This window comes from Stereum hirsutum (genome assembly GCF_000264905.1).
Source record: "Stereum hirsutum FP-91666 SS1 unplaced genomic scaffold STEHIscaffold_3, whole genome shotgun sequence".
Taxonomy (NCBI): Eukaryota; Fungi; Basidiomycota; class Agaricomycetes; order Russulales; family Stereaceae; genus Stereum; species Stereum hirsutum.
The window spans coordinates 2,454,191-2,473,544 of record NW_006763133.1 but is presented as its reverse complement, the minus strand read 5'-3'; the positions used below and the strand labels follow the sequence as shown (position 1 = coordinate 2,473,544).

General features: G+C 50.4%; 8 protein-coding genes across 8 annotated transcripts; 4 read left to right on the top strand and 4 right to left on the bottom strand.

Annotated features, from left to right (window-relative positions):
* Positions 1 to 156: 156 nt before the first annotated feature.
* Positions 157 to 1,523, bottom strand: STEHIDRAFT_137702 (uncharacterized protein; the record flags this gene model as incomplete). The annotated part of the gene is made up of 5 exons (XM_007301139.1): positions 1,176 to 1,523; positions 1,098 to 1,109; positions 930 to 1,041; positions 667 to 833; positions 157 to 567 (listed from the first exon to the last, which is right to left on the bottom strand). Exons 1-5 carry the CDS (start codon positions 1,377 to 1,379, stop codon positions 157 to 159), a joined length of 906 nt encoding a protein of 301 aa, XP_007301201.1. The 5' UTR covers positions 1,380 to 1,523.
* Positions 1,524 to 1,791: 268 nt separating this feature from the next.
* Positions 1,792 to 4,506, top strand: STEHIDRAFT_74820 (cAMP dependent protein kinase). The gene is made up of 4 exons (XM_007300551.1): positions 1,792 to 1,915; positions 1,999 to 2,464; positions 2,520 to 3,322; positions 3,383 to 4,506. Exons 2-4 carry the CDS (start codon positions 2,074 to 2,076, stop codon positions 3,542 to 3,544), a joined length of 1,356 nt encoding a protein of 451 aa, XP_007300613.1. The 5' UTR covers positions 1,792 to 1,915; positions 1,999 to 2,073; the 3' UTR covers positions 3,545 to 4,506.
* An 816-nt stretch (positions 4,507 to 5,322) lies between these two features.
* Positions 5,323 to 6,051, top strand: STEHIDRAFT_51672 (uncharacterized protein; the record flags this gene model as incomplete). Its single annotated transcript, XM_007300426.1, is given in 3 exon segments — positions 5,323 to 5,547; positions 5,609 to 5,681; positions 5,696 to 6,051. Coding segments are annotated over 3 exon segments (654 nt in total), but the record flags the coding sequence as incomplete, so codon positions are not given.
* A 2,241-nt stretch (positions 6,052 to 8,292) lies between these two features.
* STEHIDRAFT_119249 (Brix-domain-containing protein) lies at positions 8,293 to 10,036 on the top strand. The gene is made up of 4 exons (XM_007301138.1): positions 8,293 to 8,517; positions 8,633 to 8,866; positions 8,969 to 9,539; positions 9,616 to 10,036. The coding sequence occupies exons 1-4, from the start codon at positions 8,341 to 8,343 to the stop codon at positions 9,969 to 9,971; spliced, it is 1,338 nt and encodes a 445-aa protein (XP_007301200.1). The 5' UTR covers positions 8,293 to 8,340; the 3' UTR covers positions 9,972 to 10,036.
* A 1-nt stretch (position 10,037) lies between these two features.
* Positions 10,038 to 10,914, bottom strand: STEHIDRAFT_166440 (cytochrome c and c1 heme-lyase; the record flags this gene model as incomplete). The annotated part of the gene is made up of 2 exons (XM_007301137.1): positions 10,038 to 10,360; positions 10,427 to 10,914. 2 exons carry the CDS (start codon positions 10,912 to 10,914, stop codon positions 10,099 to 10,101), a joined length of 750 nt encoding a protein of 249 aa, XP_007301199.1. The 3' UTR covers positions 10,038 to 10,098.
* A 225-nt stretch (positions 10,915 to 11,139) lies between these two features.
* STEHIDRAFT_74812 (2-nitropropane dioxygenase) lies at positions 11,140 to 13,085 on the top strand (the record flags this gene model as incomplete). The annotated part of the gene is made up of 13 exons (XM_007300550.1): positions 11,140 to 11,215; positions 11,286 to 11,336; positions 11,399 to 11,550; positions 11,623 to 11,704; positions 11,767 to 11,824; positions 11,881 to 11,899; positions 11,959 to 11,983; positions 12,033 to 12,059; positions 12,122 to 12,455; positions 12,518 to 12,624; positions 12,680 to 12,711; positions 12,773 to 12,795; positions 12,867 to 13,085. The coding sequence occupies 13 exons, from the start codon at positions 11,140 to 11,142 to the stop codon at positions 12,943 to 12,945; spliced, it is 1,065 nt and encodes a 354-aa protein (XP_007300612.1). The 3' UTR covers positions 12,946 to 13,085.
* A 16-nt stretch (positions 13,086 to 13,101) lies between these two features.
* STEHIDRAFT_119246 (WD40 repeat-like protein) lies at positions 13,102 to 15,205 on the bottom strand. Its single transcript, XM_007301136.1, has 9 exons — positions 15,123 to 15,205; positions 14,926 to 15,042; positions 14,691 to 14,831; positions 14,508 to 14,627; positions 14,426 to 14,449; positions 14,246 to 14,361; positions 13,883 to 14,169; positions 13,380 to 13,823; positions 13,102 to 13,311 (listed from the first exon to the last, which is right to left on the bottom strand). Exons 2-9 carry the CDS (start codon positions 14,998 to 15,000, stop codon positions 13,163 to 13,165), a joined length of 1,356 nt encoding a protein of 451 aa, XP_007301198.1. The 5' UTR covers positions 15,001 to 15,042; positions 15,123 to 15,205; the 3' UTR covers positions 13,102 to 13,162.
* A 241-nt stretch (positions 15,206 to 15,446) lies between these two features.
* On the bottom strand, positions 15,447 to 19,006 carry STEHIDRAFT_119245 (Piwi-domain-containing protein). The gene is given in 23 exon segments (XM_007301135.1): positions 15,447 to 15,862; positions 15,917 to 15,924; positions 15,979 to 16,058; positions 16,122 to 16,148; positions 16,205 to 16,235; positions 16,308 to 16,417; positions 16,479 to 16,511; positions 16,564 to 16,639; positions 16,692 to 16,815; positions 16,880 to 17,013; positions 17,070 to 17,090; positions 17,150 to 17,235; positions 17,288 to 17,343; positions 17,399 to 17,554; positions 17,613 to 17,666; positions 17,773 to 17,776; positions 17,796 to 17,944; positions 18,006 to 18,143; positions 18,211 to 18,323; positions 18,381 to 18,489; positions 18,562 to 18,835; positions 18,892 to 18,924; positions 18,984 to 19,006. 21 exon segments carry the CDS (start codon positions 18,823 to 18,825, stop codon positions 15,707 to 15,709), a joined length of 1,929 nt encoding a protein of 642 aa, XP_007301197.1. The 5' UTR covers positions 18,826 to 18,835; positions 18,892 to 18,924; positions 18,984 to 19,006; the 3' UTR covers positions 15,447 to 15,706.
* Between the last annotated feature and the right edge of the window lie 348 nt (positions 19,007 to 19,354).

The following is a 19,354-nucleotide window of genomic DNA, read 5'->3' as shown; positions in this document are numbered from 1 at the left end:
TCCAAGAAATCACCGTGCATGGCACCTTCTACATGTAACCCATAGGACAGCTAATCATACAAGCAAGGGCCCCACGACATACTACCAAGAAATAAGTACTATAAGTACCAAGAAAATTCCGCAACAGTCCTTGAACCTAACCCAGCCCAAACACTCTCAGAAGAACTTCATCTTCGAGGGTCTCACGCGCACGTAGAGCGCTACGAGCAAGACGACAGGCGCGATGGTGTATGCGATTAATCGAACGATATATGCGCTGCCACCGATGACCCAGTCCGCGTACGCGCCTGCAAAGTTGACGGTGAGGAGCGTGAGGGGGATGATGATGTATCCCGAAAGCCTATATAATCCCAGGTTTGAGCGGTTAGTGATAATCTGGACTAGAGCGAGGGAGAAGGTGACGTGGCGAGCGAGAGTGAGGGATGGATCAGCGAAAACGTGCCTATGGTATTTATATACGAGTTTGGCCCGCATCCCGCCACCGAAAAGCTTGCCATCGAACCAGACGCTCGCGGCGCCTATGCTGAACTGGGCGATCAACCAGACGAATGAAATGATGCCAAAGAGCTAATTTGAACACGTCAGAGCGTCAGAAACGTCAAGACTCGATGAATGGAACCTCCAGGGCTAAATAAGGAATACGAGATGAGAGATGAGGAGTCTTACGCCATGCCAGGTGGTGAAATGGGGAGCGTTGTGGGACGCTTTGGTGTATAACATGGCGGAGGTGCCGAGGACGATGGAGATTAGGCCGAGGATCATGGCGAGTTGGTGACGCTTTAGACCTGCGGCTTTTGTGCGCGGCTGGGATGTTGGTTGGAGCGAGAGGATGCCTGCGAGTGGACATGAAGAATGAGTTGATGAACGGAGGGATGAATGATAGGTGTGGCGTCTTATTAGCGGGAGAAGTGAGGAGTAGTCTGACAGACCTATAGTGAAGGCGAAGATCGCAAGTGTTTGGAGCATGGGGTGGTAGCTGAACCAGCCGAGTGCGATGGGGTCATTGTAGAAGACAATTGCCCACGTAAAGAGAACGAGCACCTAGCAAGTCGAGTGGTAAATCCTTAGAATACAAGGAAATCCTTGCAGACACATACTCCTGCGGACACCTAGGACTCGGTGTAAACATATCGAAGGCGGTGACGAGATGAACGACCCTTAGGCAAGGAACTTACAATAGCAGCAATCAAGGCGGTTTGGTCTCCTCGTCTCGCTTCAGGTTTGACGAACATTTGTTCCTCGTTACCCATCGCACCGTTGTCGTTTGTGGCGTCAGATGTGGGACCGGTCAGGGGCTCTGTCTCTGGCGCGTTGGGGTCGCTGGAGACAGGGTAGTAGGGAGCCTGAGACTCGCGACGCTCTTCGCGCGGGGAGGGCATGGCGGCGGATTAGATACCGTGGATGGGGAACGGAAAGGACGTGTGTTCGCGCTTATGGCGAGGGGGATGAGCAATTGATGTGGCCCCCTATGGGAATCATTCGATTCGCGAGACGCTGTCACTGTCAGTAATCGCATCTTTGCCTCTCTTCCGACTCCGTTGGCTGGCAGATGCGGCATTCGCAAGGGTATAAACAGTCGCTATTAGGCATGTATAATATAAGTACGAGGAATATGTCGTCTGAACTCGGGTTGGCAACGACCGTCGACTTGGTTTTGTCGATGTCAATATAAGACCTCAACGGGTGGCGGATGGTAGTGGCGCACGTGGCGAATTGGGAGGCCGACGAAGCGGACAAGCAATAGATCTCTACCAGACTTCTTCGCGACGTCTCCTTGCTCTCGCCCACATCCTCCATCCAGCTGCAGCGCAGCCTCGCTCTGCCCGTCGCCGTCGTCGTCGCCGTTGCGCCCCTCCCGACAGTTGCCCTCGCGCCCGGCTCGTAGCGACGATCCCGTTTGCGCTTGAGTTAGCAGGTGCCCACCGATCTCCGACCTTTAGCCCCTGCTTTGTCTTCTCTTCTCAACTGACAGTGACATCTCGTTTCTTCTGTCGCTAGGCGCCTGACATTCTCACCCCTACACTTTGTTCTCCTTTTACGGCCCGGTCTTTCGACCATCCTAATAAATATTCAATGGACCCTTCTCCCTTCGCTGCTGCCGGTCGCTCATCCTCCCTCCCCACCAACTCTACATCCGGAAAACGCACGATGCTCTCCTTCCCCTCCTCTCCAAGAGACAACACAGCCGTAGCAGGAGATGCGCCCATCACACCTCCCATGACGCCCGCATCTAGTGACATACCCACTGATGAAGCCGAGTCGGAGGATGGTCAGCCAGACCAGCGCCCCGTCATTCCCGTCCAATCCGATGCAGAAGGCACGGACGCCTACATGGAGAGCGATGACGGATCTAATCTGGCCCCTCACTCCCCTCCGAGACCTCCCCTTCGTAAATTGGAGAACGAGCAGGAGCACATACATCCCTATTTGAAGTTGACCGACTTCGAGGTCAAGGGGACACTAGGTGCGTTCATTCCGTCACACACGATCTTTTGTCACATCTCATTCCCTTTTGGTAGGTACTGGTACCTTCGGTCGCGTCCTCCTTGTCCGGCTCCGCACCGCACCCAGTGACGCTCGCGCCACAAATTGCTTCGCGATGAAAGTTCTTCGCAAAACAGAAGTCATCCGTCTCCGCCAGGTCGAACATGTGAAGGCGGAGAGACATATTCTATCCCGCGTCCGTCATCCCTTCATCGTCGACCTGTATGCCACGTTCCAGGACAGCCTCAACATCTACATGCTCCTGTCCTACGTTCCTGGTGGCGAGCTGTTCACCCATCTCCGTCGTGCTGGTCGCTTCACAGCGGATGTCACCCGCTTCTACCTCGCCACCATTGTCCTTGCACTCAAGTACCTACATTCCTTCAACATCATCTATCGCGACCTCAAGCCAGAGAACCTCCTCCTCGACTCGCGCGGTTACCTCCGACTCACCGACTTTGGATTTGCAAAGATCGTCGATGACCGTACTTGGACGTTGTGTGGCACCCCCGAATACCTAGCTCCCGAGATCATCCAGTCCGATGGACACGGAAAACCTGCGGACTGGTGGGCATGCGGCATTTTGGCGTACGAGATGATGGTTGGCTATCCACCGTTCTTTGATGAGAACGCGTACGGTATCTACGAGAAGATCCTAAAGGGCAAAGTGCACTGGCCCAAGGAGATGGACCCACTTTCAAGAGATCTGATCAAGGGATTTTTACATCCTGATCGCAGCAAGCGACTTGGGAATCTGATCGCGGGGCCACAGGACGTTTTGGAGCACATGTGGTTCCGTGGGGTAGATTGGGATGCCTTGGAGCGTCGAGATATCCGAGTGCGTTCGCAGTGAACATATCATCCCGTTCTCTTGGACTGATTTATCTTCGTCTCACAGGCTCCCATCGTCCCCCAAGTCACATCGTTGGACGATACACGATACTTCACCCGTCTACCCCTCCCACCACCCGAAGACGTCCCTGGTCTTCTCCGAGAGGAGAGGAATCCACCGTTGCATGAACGCTTCGACATGATTGGCTTCCAGTTTGGCGAATTCTGATTTTTTTTTCGGGACCGCCAACATCGCATCCCTCTTGTAGCTATTTTGATATCCCTCGTTGTTCCTTTGCTTTTCCCTCTGGCTCTATTTATTGGGTCCATATATTGCTCTGCTTTGCACATTCGCTCACTAACTAGTTATAATCGTCATCTACTCTCGCTTGTCTGCCTATTGTCTGTGCTTCTCATTCGGTCTCTTTCTCGCGTCTCCCCAGCTCTATCGTACACACCCTGCCCTCCTACCGTCTCTCATCTTCTAGGTTCTCGCTCTATACAAATAGCCCATCTCCTTGGTTCGGACCACGTTCGCTCACCCTCCCTAATCGTTTGTCTTCTTCACTCATCGTATTTTGGAATCCTGTTTCCTAAGGAGCTGTATCTACCAACCAATTGTGCTCTTTTCCTGCCCAGTCATTTCTAACAGAACGATCGCAACATATACATATACACACATCACCATCATCATCTTGTTCTAGTTCCAGTTCATACCAGCGTCCCCTCATTATCCATATACCGACCAGTGTAGCCCAGTTCTCGCCCGTGATTTCCCTCGTTTCTTTCTTTCGATCGTTGCCGTTGTCCTTCTCATCTGATCATCCGTCCGTCTGACTAACCTATCTATCTATTTGAATCTCCCTTTTGGCTCTCTGGTTCTTGTTGGTTGTCTTATAATGTCTCTACTGCTAGCGCTGTTTGTGTCGACTGAACCCGTCCGTCTTGTTACAAGTCCTTCATGCATCCCAAACACACTCTTTACTACTGTCTGGCCGTCGTCTGTTTGTCTGTGCTCCTGTCCATACCACTTGTTTTTGAGTACTGATTCGGATTTTGGACTCTCCCGGTCACTTCCACCCTCTCTCGGTCTTGATATTTTCGTTTGTCCCAGCGTCTTTCGCTCGCTTGTCTACTCCGACAGACTGGGCTTTTTCGTTCATATACTCAAGTACATACGGTACTTACGAGTAAAAGTTTCGAGCCCCTGCTGAACATTTTTTGTGGTTCTTGTCTTTTCAGTTCAATCAGTACTGTTGCTGACTTACGTTGAATTGTGTCGTCGAATTGTGACTTCGTCCGACCTGATTTTTGATGGAAGACTATGTTGACCGATCGAGCCTCTTCGGAGTTGGCTCGCAATGACTCTGTGGCCCAGTAACTTGATCGTCTTTGCGCCACATGGAACCGATAAATCGGCTTCCATTCCGGTACACATTCTGATGCAGGGACACTTTGACGCCCAGGCGACCTGTGCTCTTGACCTCCACGATCTTCTCGACTTGTTCGCTTTATACTCTTCAGACTCAGTCTGTCCTCAGCTCAACATGGACGTGACACAGGATGCACCTTCCGGACCGTTAGACCGTCCTTCGGATGGCATAACTGTCGCCGATATTGAGCTACAGGCATTACAACCTGCGAGCCCTACCGAGAGCGAGCACAGCGCGCCTGCCCAATCTGGTAATCATGTTCGCTCTGTCGCGAGAGATGAACCCGTTCTTGAAGAAATTGTCGTCCATGGCGGCGCTGAGACCAATGCTACTGACGTGAATATGCCTATGGGCGCCTCTTCGTCCTCGAAGCTGCCTCAGGGTCTGATGCCAGTGCGCGAGACACTGATGCACGTGAGCTGATTGCATCGAACAAAGCGGCTCTTGATTTAGGAAGGACATCCTCTCCAATGGAGCATGAGCCCTCTCAACCTTTGCCCCGCAGCACGGCAGGCGGTCATAGACAGTCTACAAAACCGTTCTTCGGACTTCGCAAAATGCAGGAAATTATGGTATGCTTTTTTCGATCAGTTTGGTGTTGGACGTGTTTGTGCTCACAATTTCTCTTCTGCGAGGATATATCGACGACGACTACGAGGCGAAATACGAGCCCGACCCCTATGGCGAGGAAGCTGGTCCCAATGCTCGCGTCTGGAGAGGATACATTGATGAGGCAGACGCGTATGACCACGAGATGGTCGAGGGGTGGAAAGACACCGTCGATATGCTTCTCGTTTTCGTATGTATCTTTTTGACTACCTCCAAACTACCACGACTGCGCGGCTGAATGGGTTGTGTAGGCCGGTCTGTTTTCCGCCGTCGTCACGACCTTTGTGGCCCAAACCTACAGCCCGACTACACGCCGACGTCTGCGTCGCTTCTCACAGAGCTCGTCGCGTTACAGCGCGCTGCAGCTCAAGGGCTTCCTGCGAGTGATGTTCCGGTGTCTCCACTGAACACCACCGTAACCTTCACATCGGCTATATCTGATCGTGTCGTGAACGGGTTCTGGTTCATGAGTCTGGCCCTAAGTCTCTCCACGGCATTGTTTTGCATCTTGGTCAAACAATGGGCACAGAACTACACATCCGCTATCTCTGGGCCACTTAAAGAACGTGCTCTCCTTCGACAGATGTGCTTCGAGGGTGTCGGGACATGGTACGTGCGCGAAATTGTCGGAATCTTGCCCTTCTTTCTGCATGCGTCGTTACTGCTGTTCTTCGCGGGCCTTGTCATTTTTCTGGTCGCATCAAACACGGTGATCAGCTCAGTGGTGGCCATTGTCGCTGGTCTCACATACATAGCCTACGTGTTTTCGACTATCATGCCCATCATATATTTGGCATGTCCATATCGCACCCCTCTTTCCAACCATCTACGTGTTTTGGGAGCGCTCCTGAGGATCACTGCTATCTGTGTTTACACGTCTGCCGCCCGCCCCTTCTATCATGCTGCCTACTATTGGTGTCATATCCATACTATGCAGCGATCCCTGTCGCTGTCACCTTTTCGCATTCAATACCGGCTGGTTCTCTCATCGAATAACTTGAAACAACGTGAACGGGTCATTGTTCAAGCAAACTCATTCCAGATATTGCGTCTCACCGCCAATGCTATGTTCTGGTTATCGGAAACTACCACAAAGTCTTCGGTCACTGACGTTGTATATCAGTCATTTTCTGGATTTGACCAAGAGTCGACTGCATACATTGCTTGTCATCTTTCATATCAGTCTCGTGATGTTGTTTTTCACTGGCTGTCAGCCCTTGAACATACCTCAGCGCTGGTTTCAAATCCTATCGAGGACGAGCACATTGTCACTTCGATCCTTCATCTTGAGCGAATGTCAAGGGCATTGACAAAGGTAGCATCTTTTGGTGCCGACTCGGTAATCTACTGGATTAAAGATTGCCACCGTGTGACTGCGAAACAGTCGCCTGTTGATCAAACAATATCTCTGTTGAATCAGCACCAGCACCTCTTAGGTTCCCATCATGTATCTGCATTATGCCATACTCTCAAAGCTATGTATGTTGGCACATTCTCTGACGGGCAAAGTTCTCATTCAAAGCATTTTCTAGTAAAGAGTGCCTCATCGGAGGCATATGAAGTGTTATTAACAAGCCTAGAGTTCAGAGCCCGAGAAAGTGCTCAGCTATGGGTTTTTGTGCGATATGTGGTGATGATATTGCGTGGGATCAACTGGGACACTGTGGGCCAGAGTGTTGCTCTCAATGAACATTCTCTCAACAGAGTCAGATACAACTTCTCGGTAGAGAACATAGTACTACGACCATTTCAGGGGCTTGACAGTCACCTTAAGCTTCTCCTTATCCTGGGTGAGCAACTGCATGATCCTCGGCCAATATCAGTGCTTGCAAGTTCAGTCGTCACTGCTTTATATGCCATACTCTATCGTCAACCATTGCACAGTGTCCAGCAGGATGACCTTTTCATGAACATTGAGATGAAAACATCAACTGGTAGACAAATAGACTGATTTTGTTGGTCCTTACTGTCAATCATTACAGGATTTACGTCTCAGCATCCTGAATGGTCCTCTGATAAATCCACACGAGAGGCGTTGACATTCTGCATACTCTGGGTGAGCAGCACGATTCGCGTTGGGATAGCAGACTACAACACGAGTCCAACACTGTTGGACATGGAACATATCGATGAGTACAAACTATGGAAATGGGAGAGTCCTTCTGTGCGGACCATGTGGTCGAGAAATATCATACCCATTGTTGATACAATTCTGTCCCATGCGTTGGATAGCTCACCTTCCTTCTATGACCCAATTACTGTAGAACACCCGATCGACTTCGGGCACCTGACTCTCGCCGCCACATCGATGGAGTCCATTGGTTTCGAATACTACAAACCCCCACCTCCCAATCAGAGTCAAAATGCCAGGGAACAGGATAGCGCAAACGAATGAGCTATTGTGCCACTGTGGAATACATATTGGATAAAGCATCAATCGGGCCGAGGGGCAAGCAAGAGTGTGGGGGACAGGATATTGATCCGCCGGTTTGAGGGTTCGTGGAGAGTTTATCGTTCCGTTTTCGCGCACGCAGCAGAGTACGTAGGACAGTCATAAAGGAGAGAGGTTCCGAATCGCTACGTACTTAGGATGTTCTTACCTGCTGTTTTGTGTGGTTTAGGTACTCAAAGCCTCCGCTAGTACGGTTTATTTCTGGCGTATTTAATTGAACGTTGATCAAACGGCCACAAAATTATAATTCAAGTTGAGTGGAGGCTGGACGTTGAGATTTGAAGCCCGTAGGGTTTACGACTAAGCAAAGGGAGATAAGTTTGTAAAATATGACCGGAAGTTTAGACCAAGAGCCCGCCACTGTGGCACCAACAAAGTTGATCGGTAAAAAGTTCTCGAATTTGAAATTATTTTGGCGAACTGGCTTGAAGTTCTCCAAGCGTCTACGATCTCCTCTTCCGTTTCCCTCTTCGTTTCCTTCCCTTCTCCCGCTGCCTACTATCTTCTCTACAAGTACAGGGCTCAGAAGCAATGGCTCGGAAACGTAAAAATCGCACGCACTTGAAGGGTGGACCAGCCTCTGGCGCCGAATCGTCCAACGCGCCAAAGTCGTTCGTGATCAAGCACGGGCAGGTCGGCACTTCGCTCACGCAGCTCGTGAGGGATGTGAGGAAAGTGATGGAGCCGAATACGGCGAGTCGCTTGAAGGTCGGCATCTTTTCTTTCTTAGTCTACAGCAATCACAGTGGCCGTGATAGTGGTCATGAGATGAAGAGAGGGAGGCGCATGCTGACTTGGGTCTCAATTTTTCTCGCAAGTGAAGGAACGGGCCCGAAACAAGCTGAAAGATTTCTTAACTATGGCCCCTGCGCTCCAAGTGACGCATCTGCTCGCGTTCACACTTACGGACGTCGCTCCGTCGCTGAGGATCGTCAGGCTCTCGAATGGGCCGACGCTCAGTTTCAGGATCGAGAGGTACAGTCTCGTGAAGGATGTGCAGAACTCCATGAGGAGGAGTAAGAGCGTCAGTATGGTGGAGTATCTGAGTCCCCCTTTGGTGCGTTTCTCTTTCTTTCTACCCCCTTGGAAAAGTGTTCCATTTTTCTTGTTCAACTCAGTCAAAAATCTTGTGCTAATATCCTTAATCCTACTTAAACAGCTCGTCCTCGCCTCCTTCCCACCACCGTCCCCAACAACACCCCCACATCTCCCCCTCGTCCTAAAAACCTTCCAATCTCTCTTTCCCCCTCTCTCCCCCAACTCCCTCTCCCTCTCATCCGCCCGGCGCATCGTCCTCATCTCCTACAACCCCGACCGCGGCACGATCGACTTCAGACACTACCGCATCACCGTCAAACCCTACGGCGTCTCCAAGCGCGTGCGTCGTGTCCTCGAGGGCGTCTCTGCCTCGCACGACGTAGTAGATCTGGGCAACGAGAAAGATGTCGCGGATTTCTTGTTGAGAAGGAAGGGTGAGCCTGGACCCGGGTCGGAGGGTGGTGGGACTGGATATGAGAGCGCGGTGAGCGATGCGTCGAGTGCGGCGGGAGAGGATGTGGAGGGACAGACGACGGTGGATTTGGCGAGCGATTATGTGGGGCGGAATAATAGGAAGGGGACGAAGAGGGCGGTGAGGTTGGATGAGATCGGGCCGAGGATGGAGTTGAGGCTTGTTAAGATCGCGGAGGGGATGCCTGGGAAGGAAGGAAGTGTTATCTTCCATGAGTTTGGTGAGTTGGCCTTCCGGTTGGGTTCGTATTAAGTGAAATGGTTTGCTGATTGTCATTTTGCTTTTGCGGTTTGTAGTTAAAAAGTCCAAGGCCGAGACCAAGGCACAAAAGGCAGAACATGCTGCCAAGGAGAAGTTGAGAAGGGAGAGGAGAGAGGAGCAGGAGAAGAATGTGCAGAGGAAGAAGGCGTTGGCGGACAAGGGTAAGGGCAAGGGCGAGGAGGAAGAGCAAGAGGATGGGGATATGGAGGGAGATGAGGACCGTGAGGACGGTCATGAGGATGACGACAATTGGGACGACGAGGAAGAGATCAGCGAAGGAGAAGGGAGTGAAAATGAGGCCGCCACAGGTTCAGACGAAGACGACAGCGACGATGAGCCCGAGAGGCGGCCACCTCCAGCTAAAAAGCCTAAGCTGAAAGGCAAACGGTGAAATTTACACATTACAATATGCTTGTATCTCCATTCTCTTGCATCCTTTCATCTCGTCGAGTAAGCAGTGGTTGTGCTCTATTAGTGTGGCCCTATAGTACGTGAGGAGATACATCTGGTGGCGAGCTTCATGAGCTCTGTTTTGGAGGTGTCGACGATTGCGAAGGCCCAAACAAAGATTGTGTGATAGAGCCTGTCCATCTATCAAGAAACCTGGCTGTTCGCATCTTCACTCCCTCCCAATTATCCAGGGCTGGTCGGACGTCAAGGAAAAACGATACGTTCGAAGTGCCAGGCGCGGGTCGGCCGGTGTAGAAGTCAATCACGTAGCGAATCCGTGTCCCACAGCGGTCGATGACCCAGTCGTGACGGTCAAAGGGTGGTGTATATCTAATCATTCGTTCGTTACTTAGTAAAATAACTCTCGGAGAACATAAAATGCTCATGAAAACCCACCCCATCAACGCCTTGAACCTCGCCCTTGGTGTCAGATCCTGCGGCCTTCCCTTGAAGCTGATCAACTTCGCACCACCACACTTCTCTCCTCCTTTTCCCTCTTCCCAACCCAAAATCTCGCCCCACGCGCGCTCATTCACCGCGTTGTGAATGGGAACGATGACGCGCATGTCTGGTGCTTGCGGGTTGTGGTTCTTGCGTGCCATGGCGGCGAAGAATTGGGCTTCAGAAGGGTAGACCCATCTTTCGCCAGACTCGTTGCGCGGAATAGTAGATGTTTCGCGAGCAGTAGAGAGTGAAGAGGTGGGGCCGGTGGGTGCAGGTGTGGCGGCCTGTGAGGGAGCGTGGGTTTGAGGCTGCGATGAGGATGAACCACCGAAGATGCTTGACCAAGTTGACCGTGTAGGAGGGTCAACTGGACATGATTCTGCTTTGCTTCCCGAAGCCGAGAGGGAAGAGTGGTCAACGGGACACTTGTCTGCAGACATCGAGGTGGATATGAAGCTCGTCCAAAAGAGGATGTCCGGTTGAAGACGGCAGACCGGCTTCTTCGCCACCCGTGCAATTGGACCCGCGCGACCCGTGTCGAGTGTTTAGGCAACGTTTAGGGCCACCTGATTCTATACTCTTTCTCGCACTTATAATGCGTCGACTAACAATACCATGTATTGCATTCCCGCCCAGGATCTTCTCTCTTGACTGCCATACGCAAGATGCCTTCCTCAGAACCAGTCCTCACTACACCGTTAACCGAGTTGTTCAACATAAATCACCCCGTCATGCTCGCCGGTGAAGTTCACCTCACGTCTCACTCGTTCCGTCGCATTTCTCATGCTCATGTTTGTCGGGTATCATGCAGGCATGAGTGTGGCTGCTGGACCTAAGCTGGCAGCGGCAGTCACAAATGCTGGTAAGTTATGGACCATCGAGACAATACAGTCCGGGAGGCTCATGCCCATGTAACATGTCTAGGTGGCATTGGAGTTATCGGCGGTGTTCGCATGAGCCCAAAGTTTCTCCAGAACGTGATTGACGAGCTAAAGGGTCACCTTGAAGACAAGAACGCACCGTTCGGAGTAGACCTGCTCATTCCTCAAATCGGTGGAAACGCGCGTAAGACTAATGTCAGTTCAAACTTCCCCTGTTCTTCTCCTTTTCTGTGTGTCAGACTGACCGGAGAATGTCTGCGGTTCAAGTATGATTATACGAGTGGACAACTCCCGGAGTTAACAGAAGTGATTATTAAGAGCAAGGCCGCACTTTTTGTTTGCGCCGTCGGTACGTCGTATGTTCGTCAGGTTTTTCCAAGGAGAAACGCTTACATATGTCTTGTCATCCAGGAGTTCCACCGAAGGAAATGGTGGACAAACTACATGGAGTAGGTATCCTCGTCATGAAGTCAGTGCGCTTCCAACGACCAGATAGCTATTGTGACTGATGATTGTTGTTCATAGCATGATTGGTCATCCTAAAGTAAGTAGAACCTCGAATCGACTCTTGAATCATCCCATGGTCTTATATATCTGTTGCAGCATGTTAAGAAGGCACTCGCCCAAGGTCAGTACCTCTCAGTACCTGTGGCCATAGCTTCTTATACTCGGTTTAGGCGTCGATATCATCTGTGCTCAGGCCGGTAAGTTCGCAGCCGCGAATGTCTCTCCCACTCAAACTCACATACAAACTCCCCACCCCCAGGCGAAGGCGGAGGCCACACGGGCGACGTTCCCTTCTCAATCCTCATCCCCACCGTAGTCGACCTCTGCAAACCGCACAAATCACCACTCACCGGGAAACCAATCACCGTCGTCGCAGCAGGCGCCGTTGCCGATGGTCGAGGTCTCGCTGCTGCTCTCTCTTACGGTGCTTCCGGAGTCTGGGTCGGTACGAGATTCGTGGCGAGCACGGAGGCGGCCGCGCCGAAGATGCATAAGGAATTCGTGTTGAGTGCTGGGCATGATGACACAGTTAGGACTTTGATATATTCGGGGAGACCGATGAGCGTGAGGAAGACGGATTATGTGAGGGACTGGTGGGTGTTTCGTCTCAGTTCTACAAGGAGAAATTGTACCTAACAGGTCTTGGATGGTCTAGGGAGGAGAATAGACACCAGGAGATCATCAAGCTGACCTCGGAGGGTAAGGTTCCGCATGAGGAAGAGCTCGCGAAGCATCCAGAGAAATCTCCTTCTGGGCGAATGTGTGAGTGCTCACCAACGCGTTTATCTCATCTCAGACTAAGTCTAAGTATTTCCAGGGCTCATGGGACGAGTCGCTGGATCGATCAACGTGAGTTCTACACTCACTCGATGGAATATATATCGGTTTATTAAGATTTTTGTCTTCCTAGGACATCAAACCGGCAAAGGAGATGTGAGTGCAATGCTTCGACTTTACTTCCGTTCTTCTGATATTCATACATCATCCATCATGACATTACCCAGTGTCGACGAGTTAGTGATGACAGCCGCGAAGAGCCTCGCAGTTGCGAACAGTCAAGTCGTCGCTAAAGCGAAGCTCTGAGGAGACTTTCAGGTTCCTTTCGTCCTTCCGTGTTCCCTTTGTACCGGACACCCTTGTATTTAGACATGTACTTACATACTATGCCCGCCCCCTTGGCTTGAGTCAGGCGTGCCAGTGTATGGATACAGCCGGCAGCTGCGCAACTATCATTGTGGATCAATATCCACCGTTCATAGCCCAAGCACTGGCCAACGATACACACGCGAAAGGCGGGTACTCAATCTTCGTCCATCAATTCTGCCAGCTCTCGCTCCTCCTCCTCGGTCAAACCGCCACCAACCTCAGTGTTGGTTGGTTCCGGTACTGGTGGAGCCACAGGAGCAACTGCCTTCTGTTCTTGCAATGACTTCACCGGCGCAACGAGATCTACAATCGCAAAGATAGTGGTGATTCATGAACTCGACCTGATAAGAAATACCAGGGGAAAAACTAACCAGCCAACCTCCATCTCCGAATCGTCAGGTCTACGCTCGCACTAACGATCCAGACCTCCTTCCCCCTCCCCTCCTTCAGGTTGGTTTTCTTCAACCATACGCCCAAACCCGTCACATCATGCCAATGCCCCTCGATCTCTCTGATGAACTCCGCGGACCCTGGGTCTCTGCTTCCGCTGAGACCTCCGCCTGTCTTTTCGTCCTCGGAGAGGAAGGATGGGATGCGGAGGGAGGAAATGTCGTAGGTACGGATGTTGTCCCCTGAGGCGGCGATGAGATAGGGAAACGTCGAAGCATCCAGGAGAGGGTGTAGAGGGAGAGGGAGCACGGCTCTGAAGGCGGCTGAATGGGTTATTGGTGGGATGGACCTGGATCCAGACGAGGTTTTGCTGGCTTGAGCGGGGACGGGGAAGGGGTGGATCTGGACTGTTTCGTCCGTCGAGGCTGTTCGAAAGCAGACTGACTCAGTGACGAGATCAGAGAGTGGCGATGTGAGCCCATACCTGTCCAAACATGCCCGTCTCCGTAGACAAGTTGGTTGACCCTTGTACGGTGATAATCCAGGTCATCGCCCGCCGGACGAGGTCGAATTGAAGGTTTTCCGTCACTGCCGGTCTCTTTTTCTAGTTCCCATACCTTGATCGCACCCATAGTATCTGCTGTAAAGAGAACTGCGGTGGATGGATTAGAAGGCGAGACATAAGCATCGAGTGCTTCCACGGGACGAGTATGTGCGGATATAGAGCCTAGACAGGTGAGGGGCTCTGAAGATGAACGAGACGATAAATCCCTGTATAGATCCGAAATGAAGAAGTGAATAGTAAGTGCGAAATAGTATGGCGAGATCGTGTGGGGAAGAGTTGTACCAGATCCGAACTGTCTTATCTGAGCTTCCGGAGACGAGGATATTTAGCTCCGGTATGACCAGCAGTACTTTGACGAAGTCTGTGTGTGCGTTGGTTGATGAGATCACATTGGCAGTCTGCTCGTTGTGCTCCCAGTCAATGATGAATCATTATATACCATAAACAATGAAAAATAGTCACCTCTGCATCCCATAATTTTATGTGCTATCGGCTTGTTGTCAGCATGGACTCAAAACTGGAACCAACTGAGGATCAATCGTACCTGATCCCAGGAGCCGGTGATCAATATTTTCCCGTCTTTCGACCCCGGAACTTCATCGCACAAAGTCAGACAAGAGACCGGCGCAGAGTGTCCTCTGAAAACCCGTATACTTTTCCCCGACTGTTTTGGTTTGAGTTAGCAGGATAGTATGAGAGTAGAGGCACCACAAATTCTGTCGCAAACCTCGAGATCGATCTTCCTTGCCACAGTCGTGTTCTCAGCGACCCAGACATACTGGCCTCGGACCGTCATGTCTATAGGTACGCCTTGGAGGTTGATAGGATCGCCCACATCCTTGTTTCTCTCTGATTTTTGTTTTCGAGCCTGTCAGACAACGGAACCCAAGGCAGGAGAGTGTAGTTAGTAAGTCGTCGCCACATCTTGAAGAAATATCGTGGGTGTCAAAATCCAACTTTACTTCTTGGATAATGAGCTCAGATTCAGCTCTCAGAAACTCTGCAGCTTTAGCTCCGGTAAGAGTGCCTGGATTCATGGTCCTCAAGTTCTGAAGCTGCCACAACGATCAAGTACAAGGCTGTCAGTCGATAAAGTGAGTTCCCAGTGCGGCGCATGAATGACAACGTGAACGTTCGAAGAGTGGAGGCACAGACCGACCTCGGTGATGTCGACAGTTGCACACTTACATGCGCTGCACGGTGAAATATACCGACGATGTTACTTTCAGGCCCGGGCGAGATGCTGCAGATATTCGAAGTTTAGGATTGAGCCGGAGTCTTGAAGGCGACTTCGCCACTGACAGATTGTGTACACCGAGAAGTCGGCTCTGTGTCCGGGTGGCGGTGGCACGAACGACTCACTCGTGCAAAGCGACTGGAAGGTCTGAGCATACCACACTATCCGTGCACGATATTGCTGCGGTACAACACGAAAAACATCGATTCACATACAAGGTACTCGACTCGAATGATAAACGTGGGGGTCACTACTCAATCGTACAAACTACATAGGGACTTCTTCGTAACTTCTCTGATTCTCTTCGATACAAGTGTCCGGCCAACTACGACTACACAAGCAACATACAAACACAGACATAGTACTGACTAGACAAGTGCGAAATCAGCCACGGACGATACAACGTAACACGCAAAAATTCTGGACACACGGTACATCGAAAATAACGGTGGGAACTTGGCAAGATCAGTATGAGCCATGGCAATGACGGACAGAAGTTCGACAGATCAGACAAAGAAAAGCTTCGTGTTCATGGCCCGGTGTATACCCTTGAAGCCATTGATCCACATGTTGAGATCAAAGGTGGACCCATCGCTATCACCTGCCTCGGACGCGAAGTTCAGATTTTCGTCGAAGTAGAACCCTGCTCGCTCGCAAGCCAGCTGAACGCAACTTTATCAGTGAAAAATATTAGCCAAGATGATGTAGCCACTTACATCTGCGTCTGTAAAGAAGTCAGCATTATGATTAAACCCCGTGGATGACAAAAAGAACTCACAGTACACCGGAGCAGGAATGGATACCGCCTTTGTCGCTCTAGCATAATTATAGCACAGCATGTACGACAACTCCTGGAGACTAGAGATAGTATTCCTCGTCACATGAGCGGCAGGATACGAAAAATCCACAGAGAAAACATACTCGTCCATCGGAACAGAAGCGTCGTTCCTAGTTACTATATCTCAGCCTCAACATAGGATGAGAGGTTGTAGGTTGTAACTCACCGAAGAACTACATAATGGGACGAGCGACTGGCTTTTAACGAGGTTCATGAGTTAGGAATCAAGATATTCCAATAGCAAAGGGAGAAGTACAAAGTCCACTTACTGCCTTTCAGTCCGCATTGCGATTGAAGGTAGAAGTCGGTTTCACGTGGGTGCGCTATGTCCTGATCTACAACGAGTCCTGACGGCACATTACCAGAGCCATCCCTAGATCTGTGCATTACCTTTAGTCAGAAAGACTTGTACTTGGACGATGAGGATGGGATTCACGAACCCGTGCTGGGTTGGGAAGAAACGGAAGTGATGACTGCAAAAGAAAGTCAGTGCTATCAGTGCCAGTAAAGAGAGAGGACATTTACCGTTTACCAACGGTGATGAAGATGAGCTTCATTGTGGACGTTTGCCCCGCTTGCTGAGCCACTTCAGTGTATGCCTCTACAATATGCCTGTAAGATTTGATCAAGTTATATGGGTAAAAAGGCCCCACCTTCAATGGCTTTGCCTTCAACACCAAGGACGTCAGCGTATTCGCCGTCAGACACACCATCCCGATAGTAAAACACGATAGCAGGCATGCGCCCAGTTCGACTTCCGAAAACCTCGAATGATCGCTAAGTCGAGTTATCAGGTTAATGAGATGAAGTTTGAAGCGATAATAGTGCAGTCGGTACCTACCTTGATCATGCTCTTGAGATTCTCAATGACCTCTCTTCGCGGCATCTGCAGTGTAACAAAAGTCGAGTACTTGCTCAAGAAGGGGTCATAAGAGGCCACAACACTAGCAATGGATGGCCGCTGCACTCCAGGGCCTGCATAAAATCCTTAGTAGTGGAATCTCGAATACTGCTACAGGGAAGAAACTCACCGGGATGCGAGACATCGGCACCTGCAGCATTCAGAGTGTTAGAGATGTAAATTGATATTCACTTGAAATACAACACGAACCAATGATCATGGTTGGGGTCTGGTTGATCAGGTTGCTTACTGGTCCGCGTGCTATGGAATTGACTCCTCCGAGTTTCGCATTGACTCTGTGTGTTGAACTTAGCCTCCGAACGAGTCATGCATATATTTGCTACTGACTTCAATGCAACATTGTTGATGTACTGATTGTTGATGGGCCTCAACTTCATCCTCCTCTGTTGTGTAAAACAGATGAGTAATGTGCCAATGGAGTGAAAAGAGATCGCTTACAACACACTGGGTAGGAACACCATTGGCGCTATCACCCCACAACTTCACAAGACGCCGGAGCTCCGCAGCACTATCAGGCAAGACAACAGCGACAAGCAACGGAGGTGATTTAGGGTTGTTCGGATCAGCTAGGTGCTTCTTTGTGCTCTCTAGAGTCTATTCCAAAAAATACAAACTCAGCACAGAACAAAGATTAGGGAAGGCATGCACATACTGCCCAAGCATTGCTTGGATTTCCATCTAAGACGGCACCGGCGGGTTGACATTCTAACGTGTATATTTCAGAATGCCAATAACAAGAGCATATAAAAACTGTGGGCAAAAACGTACCCATCCCTAGTAATTATGCAATCAGACACAGGCAGTAGAACGGGGATCAAGAAATGAAGTTTATTTACCAAGAGCACGACATGCTTTCAGAAGTTCGACCGCAAAATTAGCGGCCTCTTGTGGGGCACCTGCAAGGTTGACGACAACCCATTTGACCAGACGACCAGGCGAAAAGAACTGGTGCCTGAGGACATTCCAGTTTCCGGCGCCAGATTTCTATCGAGAGGGAATCAGGATGAAATTGTAGTTGACCTATATTCAAAGAAAGGTCACTTACACCGACAGTATTAGCCAGAACACCGTTGGCGTACACGACCTGCGGTGCATCCAGCATCCTCCCTTTGATCTCCATGGCGCTCGTGCCGACTTTAATCCCAGCTAATCCCAAGGAATCACTTTGATGGTAATTAAGGAACTAAAGGGAAGAAATAGATCAATGAGTATAGTTACGAATAATCCTTACTCAAAGAAGGGACACTCACTGAACCGTTAACGCCTTGCTCAATAATTTGAAGCCGGTCGCTGGGGTTCTTAGCAGAGAAGTCCAACACAGTTTTCATGTTCGCAGGGGGGACCTTTTTTCGGTACAACTGGCCTTGAGTCCAGAAACAAGTCAACATCAATGTCGTCGGATATGACAGCAAGCTCGTACCAGGTATAATGACGCACACCTCGGGTGGGACAACGGCATCACCCGCAAATCCTATGCCCCACCCTTTTGGGAAACGCATGGAATACCCGTGGGCTTTTTGGTAGTGTTGCTTAAAGTCGTGTGATGAGTCTGACAAATGCAACAACAGAATAATTCTACAGTCTGAGATCTGAGAACATACCTGGACAGTCCAGGATTCGTTTCCAATTTTGAACTCGTAGAGGCCAGCCTGTGGGATAAGATCTTTGATAGGTCGAGGAGCCTTCTGACGATCCGTCGGTGGTACGGTGGTGATGACACGGACACCCTTCAGAACCGACTTGAGGAGTTTCCACTCCTTTGAACCGGGATGCATCATCACGAGCTGACCAACATCTCTGAATCCAAGGTATTGCATAGCAAAGTCGATGATATTGATATTTCTGTAAACGACAGCAGTCGACATGTCGACATTACTGGAAAATGTGTGTCAGGGTGTGTCAGACTGAATATACAAGAGAAAGAAATATACATGATCATGCGCCCGAGGGATGGACGGACGGATCTGTGAGAATTTTGCGGAATCAGTGTACAATGAGCATCCTAATATGCAGACGGACTTACTGGAAGTATCCTCGCCAGAGCTCTAGCCCGGTATTTCCAAGCGGCTGTGTGTCTTGATTGTGGAAGATGGAGCGGGTGTTATAGGTCTGCGTGGCACTAATAGTCAATGTATAAACTGGGAGTCAGCGGGAGAACAAATCAGTTATGTCAAAGATTCTGTGGACGAACTGCATCGGCGCCTGGCGAATCATCGCTTGCACAAGGTTTATTGCCGTCTGGGCCGAAGGCCCACCTTGTCCTTGAATGACAGCATTGAGGGTCCTATGAATCTCACAGTGTATCAGAGGATCTGCTCAGATTCTGGTCAGAACAGAGTACACGCACATGAGGTCGACTTTGGCGACTCGCTCAATACGGATGTTGTAGATACC